Below are 13744 nucleotides of genomic sequence, written 5' to 3'. Positions count from 1 at the left end.
TAACCCTGTGAAGTTTACAGAAAATTTCATTTTAACCGTTATCATGGTGCCGACTAAGAGAATAAGTGACAGCACATCTACCAACAAAAGGAGAGCGATCGATTTGGGGTGAAAAAAAAAAAAAAAAAAACCTAATAAGAATATATTAAAATGGTTGAACATTAACAAGTATCGCACTGAATTCAGATTTGTCAATAATAATATTGTAGCAATACGTTACTAGTCATTCCCAAGTTACATAAACTCGATGAAGTAAGAAGTCCTGGAACGTATCTCTTACGTATGTCGGGGACTTCCGTATTTTTGGATTAACAGGGAAATCGATTATCCGGGATTTGTTTTTTACCATCTATCCCAGAAAATTGAGAGTCTACTGTATATATATAATATTAAAAAAAATATGTTAGATTATAGTTATTGTAATATATATTTACAAACAAAATTGCAATTAACGATACAAATTATATATACTTTATATAGAGGTACTAAATAAACATTGATTATAGATCACCGCAAAATTAAAAAGATACTGTACAATGGAAGATATTTAAACAGCTTATTTATGTAAATTTTCAATGAGATATTTATGTCTGGTGTGATTCACAGACTTTGATATTAGGTGAAAATTCATTCAATTTTTGTTAACAGAACAGCAGTTTGGTTTTTAATTTATAAATTAAAACTTGTATTTCAGAACAGAATTTACTTTAGATGAAAGTGGTGATGTCACTTGGAACATTCCAGAAAATACAGAACCAATGCCATTTTTTAATTGTGAAACTTTTGAAGTAAGTACATAGCTACATTATCTATTTTTTTAATTATTTTATTATTATATTTTATTATCTATTAAAATTAAAAATTAAGATAATTTTATTATTTAGGCTGTAAGTTGTATAAAAACGATTAATTGTGATATATTAAATGAACCTGGTGTATTCGTATTTTTTCTTTGAACAAAATAGAAAATAACCCTATAATTTGAAAAAAAAAAAAAAGTAATACACTATTAAATGCTTCCTTATCATTGAGCAGATTTTTCTTGAATGTGGCTTGATTTGGATCTCTGTGCATTTTATTTCATCTTGAATCTCAATCCTAGGAAATTTTTGAAGAAGTGTGCACTATTTTTCATGAGTGTTTTAGTGTTATCTGACATAAGAAGCTTACTTTTTATATTAGCATTCAACTGGCCAGATGGTGCCTCTGTAGCCAGGTAGGCAGGAGCAGCAGTGCGTAGCACACACGCTTCTTGATCAGACCGGGGTTTGAGCCCGTGACCACCAAATATGGAGGATGCGGAGAGGTCAGGGAATGACCACCGCATATCCCCGGAGCAATATGGCCTTAGTTGCTAATGCTCCTAAAAAAAAAAAAAAAAAAAACCAAATAACAATAACTGGCCAGATAATGCAAAGAAACACACTTCTGCACTTCATCTGGTGAAAACAATGCCCCCCCCGCCTTTTCCATCACTCACTTTTTCCATTACCAAAAGAACAACAATTCTACCTTCATTTTTATTAACCAACTTGGAAGCTAATTTTATTCCACATGATTGACAACATGTGCTGCTTAAAAATCAGTTTTGTAAGGTCAGTTTCATATGTTATTTCCTAAAAATTTATATTTTTGTTTGTTGGTTTTTGTCTCACCTGTTAGTAGAAACATAACTCCCCTCATTCATTATATTCATTCATCTGAGGGCTATACACTCTGGTCCTCCCTTAAATAGCTAGTTCCCAGTTTCTGCCGTCTGTGCTTTTTAAGGCATTCTTCATACATCTTCATAGTGGGACCTCAAATCCTGCCCTTATCAGTCGGGTCCTCTTTTGAAACCTCTCTAGAAGCTGTCTCTTTTTGTTAGGCAGAACTTCTAGAGAGCTCTCTAGATCCAAGTACAGTATTCCACATACATTCTCACCATTGTTTTATACTGAGACATCCTACCTACTTTCAAAGATTCTATAAATTCTTAGCAGCCTGTTTATACTGGCTTTAAGAAGGTATGGTTAATTTCATATCCAATTGCTATTATAACCCTTAATACTCCACTTACATACCAATAATTGGTATGATTAAATATGGTTTATATTAAAATTTATAATGTAAACCATATTTACTACCAGATAAATTTAAATTGAAATAATGAAAATATCATTATATTCAATAAAACACTAATTAGATATGGTAAAGCCTATCATAAACTGTTAGTTTCTTCCACTGATTATTGCACTTTGAGAAACTCATTCAGTTAGTGTCCTGCAGTAATCTCATAAGCTTTTGTTTTTAATTATTTTGAAATCAGGAGCTCCAGAAAACAAGACCATACCTTCCAGATGTCGAGACAAAATTTTATAGTGCAAATTTATTATTCATAGAATATAGTTTAAACTATGTGAGTGATAGTCATTTTTGATCATCATTATTATTAAAGTGGGACCTTGCTATTCACAGATTTACTTGCTGATGATATGTGTGAACGCGAAATCCACAAATGGTGAGATTAAAGGTATATTGGAAACTTGGTTTGCATTATACATTGATAATAAAATATATTTTATACGTATTTGGCTGGTCAGTATATATTGATTCTGCCTGATGTACACTTGAGTAGAAATTTATAAGCTGTATGATTATAGAGTTTGTGGTATAAATTAACATAATAATAATATTCCTTTATTTGCAAATATAATGCTCCCACGAAACTCTACTTGCTCTGTCTGTCACTGCTTGCTCAGTACTGGGCATCCCACAGTGCTCCTGGTGCATCCCCACCAGGAGCACTGTGGGCCTCTAGTACTGGATGGAACCAAGCTGAGATTGGTTTGGTTGATGAGAATTTGAACTTTCTCCAGTTATTTCTGGGAATTGAATCTGGATCTTTCCAAACTAGTGGAAGATGGTAAAGTATCATGCCACCATAGAAAGCCAATTAGTTAAGCGGTTTCAAGAAACAAGGTGCCCTTTAATTAGTGGAAAGGGCATGATGGGTGCCCATCCCTACACATATTTCAAATAGTGTATGAAGCCTGATACACAGAATTGAGGGGTTCCAAACTTGTGACATTTCCTCTCATAAAACATGAATAGGAGCTATATCAATGAAAATGGAACTGCTGTTCTGACTTACAAGATAGTGTTCTCAACTATTAACTGAAATCTGGATGCAGATGTTTGTTGTTCTACAGTGCTATTTTAAGCATCTTTCACAACTCATGCATAAGTTACACGACAAGTGCATTTTCTAAGGCCATTACATTGAGACCATTATCATTTGAATCTTGTTCCAGTATGATGATGCAAAGTATTGTACAATCAGTATTTATTTTTTCCTGTTTAACTTTCAGCCCCCCCTCTCTCTCATTAAACTGAAGTCAAACACTGTTTCCCTTTAAAATGAGTGTTTCTCAAAAATAGTTCTTTTTACTGTAAAGTGTAAATAATTGTGAGGGTTTTTTTACTTTCAATAAAGTGTTTAATGAATGAAGATTTCACCTAGCTTGATAAAGGATTTCTAGGATATGCACCTAAGTATTGAAATTCAGGAAGTTATATCAAAGGAGAACACTAGTCATACTAGAATCAAATATTCTTTGAAATTATGAAAAACGTAGGTGAACTTTGTGCATTGTCTGTTTTCATATATGCCATTATAGAACTGGGAACTCTTATTTGTGCATGCCATTATATGGCATGTGGGAAGATTTTCTGTGGCATGTCAGTTGTGTGCTACTTCGTATTATTTGTTATCCCACTGCTTACTTCATCTGTCCATTGCTAAATCAAATATGTTGTAACATGACAAATTTTGTTTAGCATCTGAACAAGCACAGGAAGTTACATGTCAAGTGCATATGCACTCCTCTTACTGCCAAAATAAAACATTTATAAATATAAATTTTTCTTGAAATTTTTCAGTCCTAAGTGAGAATTAAGTGGATCTAGTATGTCATCTAGCTTTGTATTGAAACCTATTAGATTGTCTCAGATAACCAGAAAACATTGAAATATTATCCCCATTTACAAACTTATTTTGAATTAAATTAAATATCTTCAGTTTATTAATAATGTTAGTACAAGTGGTTCATTTCCTCTGTGTGTAGATTTAAAATACTTCTAACATGAACCCTTAATGCCAACATTAAAAAAAAAAAAAAAAAAGTAAAAAAAAAATTTCAAGATGAATAGCAAAATGTGTCGTGTTTATACAGCTGGATGATATAACAAATGCATTAAATTCTTTTTGCTTTGTATTGTGAAAATATTGTACACTTGTAGTGTTATTAGGCATTATGTTATTTGGTTTTTAGGAGCATTAGCAACTAAGGCCATATTGCTCGGGGGATATGCGGTGGTCATTCCCTGACCTTTCCACACCCTCCATATTTAGTGGTCACGGGCTTGAACCCTGGTCTAATCAATAAGCGTGTGCTACGCACTGCTGCTACTGCCTACCTGGCTCTGGAGGTGCCATCAGACATTGTAAAATAAAACATGGTTCCTTGTGGATTATGAAGATATGGATACACATAAGAAAATTTGTTGTGATATATCAAAGTTTTAATTAAATTGAAGGGGGGGGAGAGGTGAACCTGAAAATTTCACCAAAATTAGTTATGTGACTGTATTGAGCATATACGAGGAAAACCATTTACTTTATGGTGAATTTTTTAAAGATTTATGAAACGTTCTGAAGATCTTTTTTGAAAGTTTTTTCCAATAAAAGTGATATGTCTAAAATAAGGAAATTCCATTTTTGGTTAGTGTCCAGTATTGTGCAAATTATATGTTTGAAGATATTGGTGCACAGTTAAAAATTAGCTGTGTGAGTGTGATATTGTTAGTCTAACTTTGGGCATAAACATAAATGCAACTTCACATTATTGCACAGTTCTTTACCAAAATGTAACTCTGTTATTGAGGAAATGTGTGAAATTTTTCTAATGTATAGAACTGTGGAAGATGATGATATTCTTGAGACCATCTCTAAATTTGCAAAATTTGAATTAAAAAAACAAATTATTTTTATTCGCTACCACTGGTGTTACTGGCAGTGATAGGCAAAAATATTCATTGAATTTTACATTGCAATGGATATTTCATTGAATTCTATGAATTAAATTTTACATTGCAGCGTAAAATGAATATTTTACATGATGAATTGGATACATCTATTCTATCATTTTGCTGTGAAATTCATCAAAAAAATTTATGCTTCAAAATTTCTTTAAATGTTATTAATGATATAATGTCAACTGTATTAAAAATTATTAACAAAATTGTAGTCTGTCTTTGTCTCGCAGATGGTTCAAAACTCCTGTGGAAGATACCAAATTAAAGAATGGAGCTTGCAACACATTGTAATGTTTTTGTGTCTGAGTAGAGAAAATGCTCTTATCCATTTTGTTAATTGCCTGGATGATATTAAAATTTTTCTTCATTAATTTAAAAGCCTTTTGTTTCTGATATCACAACACAGATTACAGTCTTTAATGTTCAGAAAAAATTATTAACTATAGGAAACCGTTTGAAAACATCTCTTCTGACATCTATTCTGAGGTCCTTTCCAAATGTTAATATTATTAATATTTGGAGAATATGGAGATAGTGTCTACACATTTTTTTTTTTTTTTCTATCTTTAAAGAAGAATTTCCAGGCAGTGTTACACAATTTTTTTTTTCTTGCTTTAAAGAAAAGTTTCCCAGGAATTTCAAAATTTTCCACTGTATGGTCCAAGTTTAAATATATTTTGAACTCTAAGAAAGCGAGTAAAGATAATCTAGAATTGAAGCACTTTCAGTTTCTTGAAATTGAAGCACTGTTTTTTGAAATTGAATCTTTTCGTATGGAGTTAATTGATTTTCAAAGCAGTGGCCTATGGGCAAAGAATTTTCTTTTTCCCTCTCTTCTTTGAAATAAGAAATGTGATTTCCAAATATTTCTTTGCATGCTGGTCTCAGCTTCAATACAAATTTCTCGCAATGAAGAAAGTTTCATTTTCTCTTTTGACTGTATTTGAGCAAGTTTTTTTCCAATTTTGACAAACACTTCTGATTTACAGTTAACTGGCAATATGAATTTCTGAAGTTTGCATTTATTTCCTGGTTGCAGTTGCAAACCAGGACTATAAAACTAGCTTCAAGAATGCAGGAATATGGAATTCATTAATTTTCCATGTACAAGAACTATTACCAAGTATGTAATACAAGTGTTATAAACTTGTAATTTATGTTAAATGTTTTAAGTAAAATTCTTTAATCTTAAAGATTTTTGTAGTTGTAATGATTAAAAATGGCACACATGGAAAAGGTAAAAAAAAAAAAAAAAAAAAAAGCCAGTTTCCAGTTTAAATAAGCTAACTACGTTTTTGTATAACCACAAGGTGCCATCTCCAACACATCACTTATATTAATTTATATATGTGAGATTTTTTTAGTCTTGTCTTCTGTTTCCATTTGTATGTGTGTGTGTGTGGTGGGAGAAAGCAATCACTAAAAGCACAATGAGATAACATTAGTATTTACATTGCTTTAAACTTGTATTTGCAGGTATATCTTAGCAATCCTCACTACCTAAGATTTTTTGGAACATTCGCTGGCCACGTAATTGAGTTTCGGGTATGACAACAACATTTATTTAATGATATATAAATTATTATTTTTTAAAATGTATAAAAATTTTCTTCTTATAATTTTTGATAGTGTATCTCAAATTATATGTGCAAGTTAAAAATCTTTTATAATAATTAACAAAAAGGAAAAAAAAAAAAAAAAAAAAAAGTGAACAGAATTGCACAGCAACACAAGTTAGTGGGTTTTTTTTTTTTTTTTATGTAATATGGGGAATTATGCCAATGGGTGCTTGTTGTATATATATAGAGACAGCCTAAGCAACCTTTGTTTGGTTCATTGATTTTCATTATCCCCTTTATAGAGTATATTAAGTTGAAACCTGGTGAAATATAATGTTATTAGTGGCATAGAGTTAGTTTTGAAATGTCTCTGAGTCTATTTTGGAATTTTCAGAATCAAGACAAGTTGTGGTAGTTGCAGGTCAACATTAGCCGGATAGTTTTGTGGTAGTCGTAAGTGTATGCATTTTACAGCTTGAATATGGAACCATCATGATGACTGCTACTTTTGTGTGGCACATATATAAAAGTTTTAAGTCTGTGGATTTACAATTTGTAGTGTATCCCAGTATACTATCCTCTGTTGCTTTGGCACCATGTAGTGAAGTTCTGCCAATTTCCAATTCACTTTTCATAGATGAATCTGGTGAACAGAATAATTGGAATTACACCTCAGATTTATTCAAGTGAAGTACCACATTATCTTGATCAGAAAGAATTGCAAGACTTGGTGAGAGGCATGCATACAGTTAATCAAATGCAGTGCATAGCTCCAAGCATCTCATTTGAAAGAGTTTAATCTACTGGATCTCAGGTGCAAAATTCTACATACAGAAGGAATACCTTGCTAATTTTTAGATTTGATTGGTCTTTATGAAGAAATTGGTATTAGTCACAATCTGGAAGAGTGGCATCTTTTTATAGACAGTTCAAGTTAAACTCAATGCAACAAGGCATCATAAATAATAATCTATATAATATTGGTGTGAATACACCATAGATCACTCTTAAAGGCAAAAAACTACGTTTGTAGTGTCAAAGAGCATCATTTTATCTGTATCTCATATTGTGCTCCTCCTCCTTCACAGCGAGTTGCCATGTATTGCACTACCTCGAATACTGCAATACATTGCAACTCGTAGTGAAGGAGGACCACAATACGATGCCTTTGGTGAAGTTTTTTTTTTTTTTTTGGCTAATGCTATATATGCTTGCTTTCTTGCATCATTTGCAACTACAGTCAGTCCTCGTATAGCACGATAGTTGTGTTCCTAGAAACCCTCGTGCAATACAAAATCATGCAATATAAACAACAGGCCCTGTGGGAAAAATAGGATTAGGTGCTGACCACCCAAGATTGAACATACATTTGGGGCCGATTATATATAACCAAAACAGTACCAAACACAATAAATAATCGTAATAAAAAATAATATTATAATTTTTTATAATGTTTTATTTAATTATTAATTATTATTAATTATTATTAATAATAATTATTAATTATTATTATTAATTGTTAAATTATTATTATATTATATTTTATTATAATATAATAAATAATACGTAAGTATTTTTTACGAATAAAATACATATTTTATTACGACTATTAGGTAATAAAATGTTGCTAATGGTTTTGCTTCTATCATAAGCAAACTTGTTTTTTGTTTGATTTTCTATCCAAGCAGATGACAGCCGTTCCATCTCTTCCAATTCTTTGTGTCTTAATCTAATGGATTTTAATTACACTTTGAGTTGTTCCTGCTATGAAAGTTGTTTTTATTTTCTCTGCATTCTTTGTAATTCTTGGCGTTGCCTCATTTAGGTCTGTAGCACGTGCAATATCACATGGTCTTTCATTTCACTTAAAGCGTTTCACAATTTCATATTTTTTCTCTATCGACAGAGGTGGACTGGCCATAAGCCTTGCCGGGGAAACCCCGGTGGGCCGGAGGGATTTTGGCCATAAACCATAGTATGAGGCCACTATAAATTTTCCCGGGTAAGAATTTTTGACCCAGTCCGCCTCTGTTTGTCGATATTGCTTTTCTTTTTCTGTCTGAATCGGCCCCAAGTGCCAAGCGATAGGGACCAAACGATTTTTCTTAAGTGAATTCTAAAGTGATCCTTCCAAGTGATTTTGTTCTGTTTCATTTCTAGCCGCTCTTATTCTAAGTTCATTGTAAGTGGTTCTTCACTTAGCAGATTTTAAGTCCCGGCAACCCAAAGGTCGCGGGTTCGATTCCCGCCTCGGGCTTGGATCAAAGTACTGCAAAAACCTTGGGAGGTGCAATATGGCCACAGAAGCCGATGCGCCAACAACTACCAAATCAAAAAAAAAAAAAAAAAAGATTTTAAGTAGAACCCAGGAAGGAAAAGCACCTTTCTTTTTTAGGATATTTATCCATTTTCTCACTAACAAGCTAATCCGCCAGCCGCTTGGTCACTAGGTGGCACTGCTCCTGCCTCCCCGTGGGCCGGAAACCTGAAAGGAAAAATAATCCTTTCAGGGCTAAAAGGAGCAACAATGGACTCGACAAACCAGACTTCTCCTGGAATTATGGATCAAACTGATCATAATCGGCAGCAAGATGATCCTAATCCATCTACTGCCAAAAGAAAGATGTGACCCAAACCATCTCGCCACTCTTTCTAATTGTTCATTCCCCATCAGACCAACCAGTTAGTAAACTTTCTCCCTTCGTTATACAAAAGGTGTCTAGAACATATAGCTGGTCCACCGAAAATGGTTCGCCGCTTGAAATCAGGCGACCTTCTGATAGAAACGACAAATCATCGACATTCTGAGCTTCTACTTGAAACCAAAACTTTTGGAGGGATTCCCATCAAAGTCACTTCACATGCCACTTTAAATTCATCTAAAGGGGTTATCGTGGAATGGGACCTCCTAAACAGCTCTGAAGAAGAAATCGTACAAGAGCTACAAAACCAGAATGTCACACATGCCAAAAGAATCCTTATTAAAAAGGATGGAAACCTCGTTCCAACCCGCACCATCATACTTACTTTCAGTACTCCAACTCTACCATCATCAGTCAAAGCCGGGTACCTGAATTGCCAGGTAAAGCCATACATTCCCAATCCAATAAGATGCTTCAAGTGTCAAAAATATGGCCATTCCCAAACAGTATGCAGAGGACAAGCTATTTGTGCCACTTGTGGCTCAAAAGAACATACCTGTAAAGAATGCAGTACACAGTCTTCTCGCTGCCCAAACTGCAAAGGAGACCACCCTGCCTATTCCAGAGACTGTAATATATGGAAAAGAGAAAAGCAAGTTCAAAAATATAAAACTGAACATAAGATAACATATCAAGAAACCAAAAAGCAGATACCACTATTTCCAGCAGTGAGATCATATGCAGCAGCAACTACAGTGCAGAAAACAAAGGTAATTGCAATACAGACTGACATCACAGTCCCGCCTAACATCTCAATAGCAGATTGGGCACGTAATCTTCTTTTACAAACAAAACAAAAAGTTGACCAGGCAATTAATACACCCATTGTAATCTCACCAGATGATGAAGATCCAACACCAACAAGCAGTACAAATTCCACCAAACCTGTTGAAAAAACACAAAAAAATACTGACACTATGGAAATTGATGAAAAGGAGAAAGAAGATGAACCAGTTCTGTAACTTTACGCAAATGATGATATGGACAGTGGTGGCCGACCAAGCTTCCCCAGAAAAGAAAAAATTAAAACAGATCGATTAAAACAAGCAGCTCATCGTAAGTCATCTGAATCCCCTTCACTGAAATAAAAAACATAAATACATTTTCAGAATCTTCTCTTCATTCCCATCGTGTTGCGTTCGGTTGGGGTGATTCTGCGTTCGACTGCCATTTCTTGTAAACACAAAGGGGAATCGTGCATAAGCGAATTCGGTTCGTGTTATATAAGATATCGTTCCCCTATTTATAAATCGTGTATGATCGAATTCATGTAGTGTAAACACGTGTTATACGAGGACTGACTGTACTACTATATGAAGTCGACGGGTCAGAAGATTTGTTTGAAGTATTGGATCTGGAGGTGGTATCTCTAAGCATTTACGATCTGTTTTTAAATTGTGAGATGTAAAGGTGGCATATTTATTGGTTCACTACCACCTGTATTTGACAAACTCTTCAATGTACCATTATTTTTGGAATGTTGAGCAATAACAATGTACCAAAACTCTTGACATACCAAAAATTCATAAGTAATGGTTAAAGAGTTAGTCTGGATAAAAGTGAGTACTCGCTTTTGGACTGAGTGGCGTAAATCAGAACAGAACTCGGCGAAGGTAAAGAAAGCCAACACGAGAACCACTGGAAACGTTAGAAAAACTGTTTCCTGCTACCACAGTTTTTTTCTGTATTCTTGGTAAATGGATGGTGTGTTTTATCAGTAGTGGCAGTAGAAGTCGGTAGCGATGTATTGATTAGTTTTTTTTGTCATTATTAAAAGTAGCTTATTGGAGTTCATGAGTGTAATGCCTTCATGGCTGAAATTTACTTATAGGGGGATAATCACCCTAAGACTGACGCCATCTGGAGGGTGCATCTGTAACTAAAAATCAGCAGCGAAGGCATTACACTTGTGAACTCTGATAATCTGCTTTTAATAATGAGAAAAAACTAATCAAGACATCATTATCAACTTCTACTGCCACTACTGATAATATGCATCATCTGTTTACCGAGAATGCAGGGAGAAACTGCGGTAGCAGGAAACGATTTTGCCCGGTAAGTTTCCTTGAAGTTTTCCCCGGTTCCCGTGTTGGCTTTCTTTACCTTAGCCCAAAACTCAATTTTATTGAAAGTTTACTCTGTGTATGTAAACTAACCTCAATACGAGCAAGAAACAAATAAAAATGTGTACCAAGCTGGAAAAAGAAAAAAAAGAATTGTTGATGCCAATAGTCCATGGGTTCAATCAGTGTGTGAGAATTGAGCAGTTCATTTCATGTGCCTTTACTTTTGCACACCATTTGTGTACTGATGGCACACCATTTAGGCACACCATTTAGGTTACTTTTGAATACTGAATGACATCTGCTTAATATGTTGGGCGTAGCAAATATATTAAAACATATCTTGGCTTCATCAGAAGTGGAAGACAGAATGCTGAGCAAAATGCCTGACAGTAATTTTGTCTTTTAGCGTAACTTTTTAAGAGTGAAAATTACTAATCAACAAGTTGATAGAAAATTACGGAAAAATGGGATGGAGAATCTCAGTCAAACTCCTTTACTTGCACTCTCACTTGATTTTTTTTTTTTTTTTTTGTGATTGTGAGAGCGTGGCCAAAGAGCGTGGATAAAGCTACGATGGGCAACTGTATCTGGTTGTTGGTTCAGAATGATTGCACTGACTGCAAAGATGTTCAAATGTAATTTAAAAAAAAAAAAATTTTTTTATATAACAAAGACAAAGATGTTCAACTGAATTTTTAAAGAATTTTTTCTTTTTTTTTGATCAACTTTAGAAGAGTTCCTATTTTTAACTTTTTATCTTATTAACTTGTTTTTTTACTTATTGCAAAGATTAATACTCTGTTCTATATAAATGCTAATAAATCTGATGTTGTATTATTACATATTTACTTTTCTTTCATTTCTGGGGAAACCACTGATGCTATGTAAAAGTAAGGTTTTGTTTGGAACAATCATACCTCAATTCACAAAACACGGAGAATTGCAGTTAATTAGAACCAGTTTTGATTCCGGTGTGAAGGATATGTTTTCCTCAACATTTGGCTTTGACATTTGTGTACAGTTTGAACAAATGTATTGTTCAACTGTAAAACAACATTCAGACAGGGATTGTCATGAAGGCTTTGTTGGTATGGATAACATTTGTGTAAATGTAATGCAAGAACAACTATTCTGCATGTTATTTTTTTATTATTTTTTTAAATGACAACCTCAAACACGAGAGGTATTAGAACCTATAGTATTTAGTACCATGCATGGATTAAAAGTTCAGAAGATGAAAGAAGATACTTGTTGACATTAGACTTGAACTTTTGTAGATTGTAATTTTCATGAAATATGTATGAAGGAAGGCTGCTCCAGAAAATGGAAGTTGAATGTAAATGAGAAAAAAGAAAAGTTTTTGTTCTGTGAGTTTGAAGTTGGACAGTAAAAGGATGATGAATGGTTGCGGCACATGTTGGGACTTCTTTGGAAGAGAGAGTGGGAATTATAGAAGCCAGTTCAGAAGAACAGTTCCCATTGAAGTATTTATAGAAAAGGCATGCAGCAGAAGCAGAATGCCTATGAGACTGAGTGAAGAGACTGTTAGAAATGAGTCATTAATTTATTATTTTGCTGCTGTCTAACTGCTGTCTTTTGAATGGAATTTAGAAGCTTGAGAGACGTTTTGGGAGCACCCACCCCAGATGTGGGAACAATATTCCATGGTAGGGTGAATTTGTGATTTCTACAGAGTGAGCAGCTGTTTGGAAGAAAAGTAATGCCGAGAGCAAAAGAGAAAACCCCAGTTTTTTAGATCCAAAGGAAGCAATATTTGTAATGTGCTTATGCTAAGAGAGATTAGAAGTCAGGATAATAATCTGCAATAGGGATATATGATCTTGCCTCGATCTAGCTTAGATTGCGGAGGTGTACGTTTCACTGATGTGGGGATAGGATCATATATGGTTACCAAAATGAGAGAAATTAGAAATTAGTTCTTTCATTTTGAGCTCTGCCAGTTTTAATCATTCCGTATATGGTGGCATTCTGCCACACAGAAAACAAACAAAACAGATTGTGCATTCTTATAGCTAAGATTATTATAGATTATGGCAATGGACAAAATGTTTTGTTTATTGCAGTGATCCATTATATTATATATATAACAAAATTTATTAAATTGAAAAAAATTATGTATAAATATTTAATATTAATGATTAATAAATAATTTAAAAATGATATACATAAAAATGTAATAAAAATATATAGAACTAAATTCTTAAACATATTCTTTTCTATTCTTTTATATATTATTATTATTATTATTATTATTTTTTTTTACTGTTTTATTTCTTATACGTGCTAGTTGCTTTGCTTTGTGCTGCTCATACTGTACTCT

The 13744-nt window shown here is 33.5% G+C and overlaps 1 protein-coding gene across 1 annotated transcript in view; it reads left to right on the top strand.

Moving 5' to 3' along the window:
• Nucleotides 1–13744, top strand: part of LOC150083109 (uncharacterized) — a 773496-nt gene that overhangs the window by 94657 nt on the left and 665095 nt on the right. Inside the window, exons 3-4 of the mRNA XM_090378391.1 lie at nt 695–788; nt 6553–6621. Coding sequence (XP_090234517.1) covers nt 695–788; nt 6553–6621 — 163 coding nt within the window. The remainder of the gene's footprint in view (nt 1–694; nt 789–6552; nt 6622–13744) is intronic.

The sequence above is a fragment of the Mastigoproctus giganteus genome, chromosome 7, assembly GCF_048544385.1.
Source record: "Mastigoproctus giganteus isolate SK-2022 chromosome 7, ASM4854438v1, whole genome shotgun sequence".
Taxonomy (NCBI): domain Eukaryota; kingdom Metazoa; phylum Arthropoda; class Arachnida; order Uropygi; family Thelyphonidae; genus Mastigoproctus; species Mastigoproctus giganteus.
This window is presented reverse-complemented; position numbering and strand designations above follow the sequence as displayed.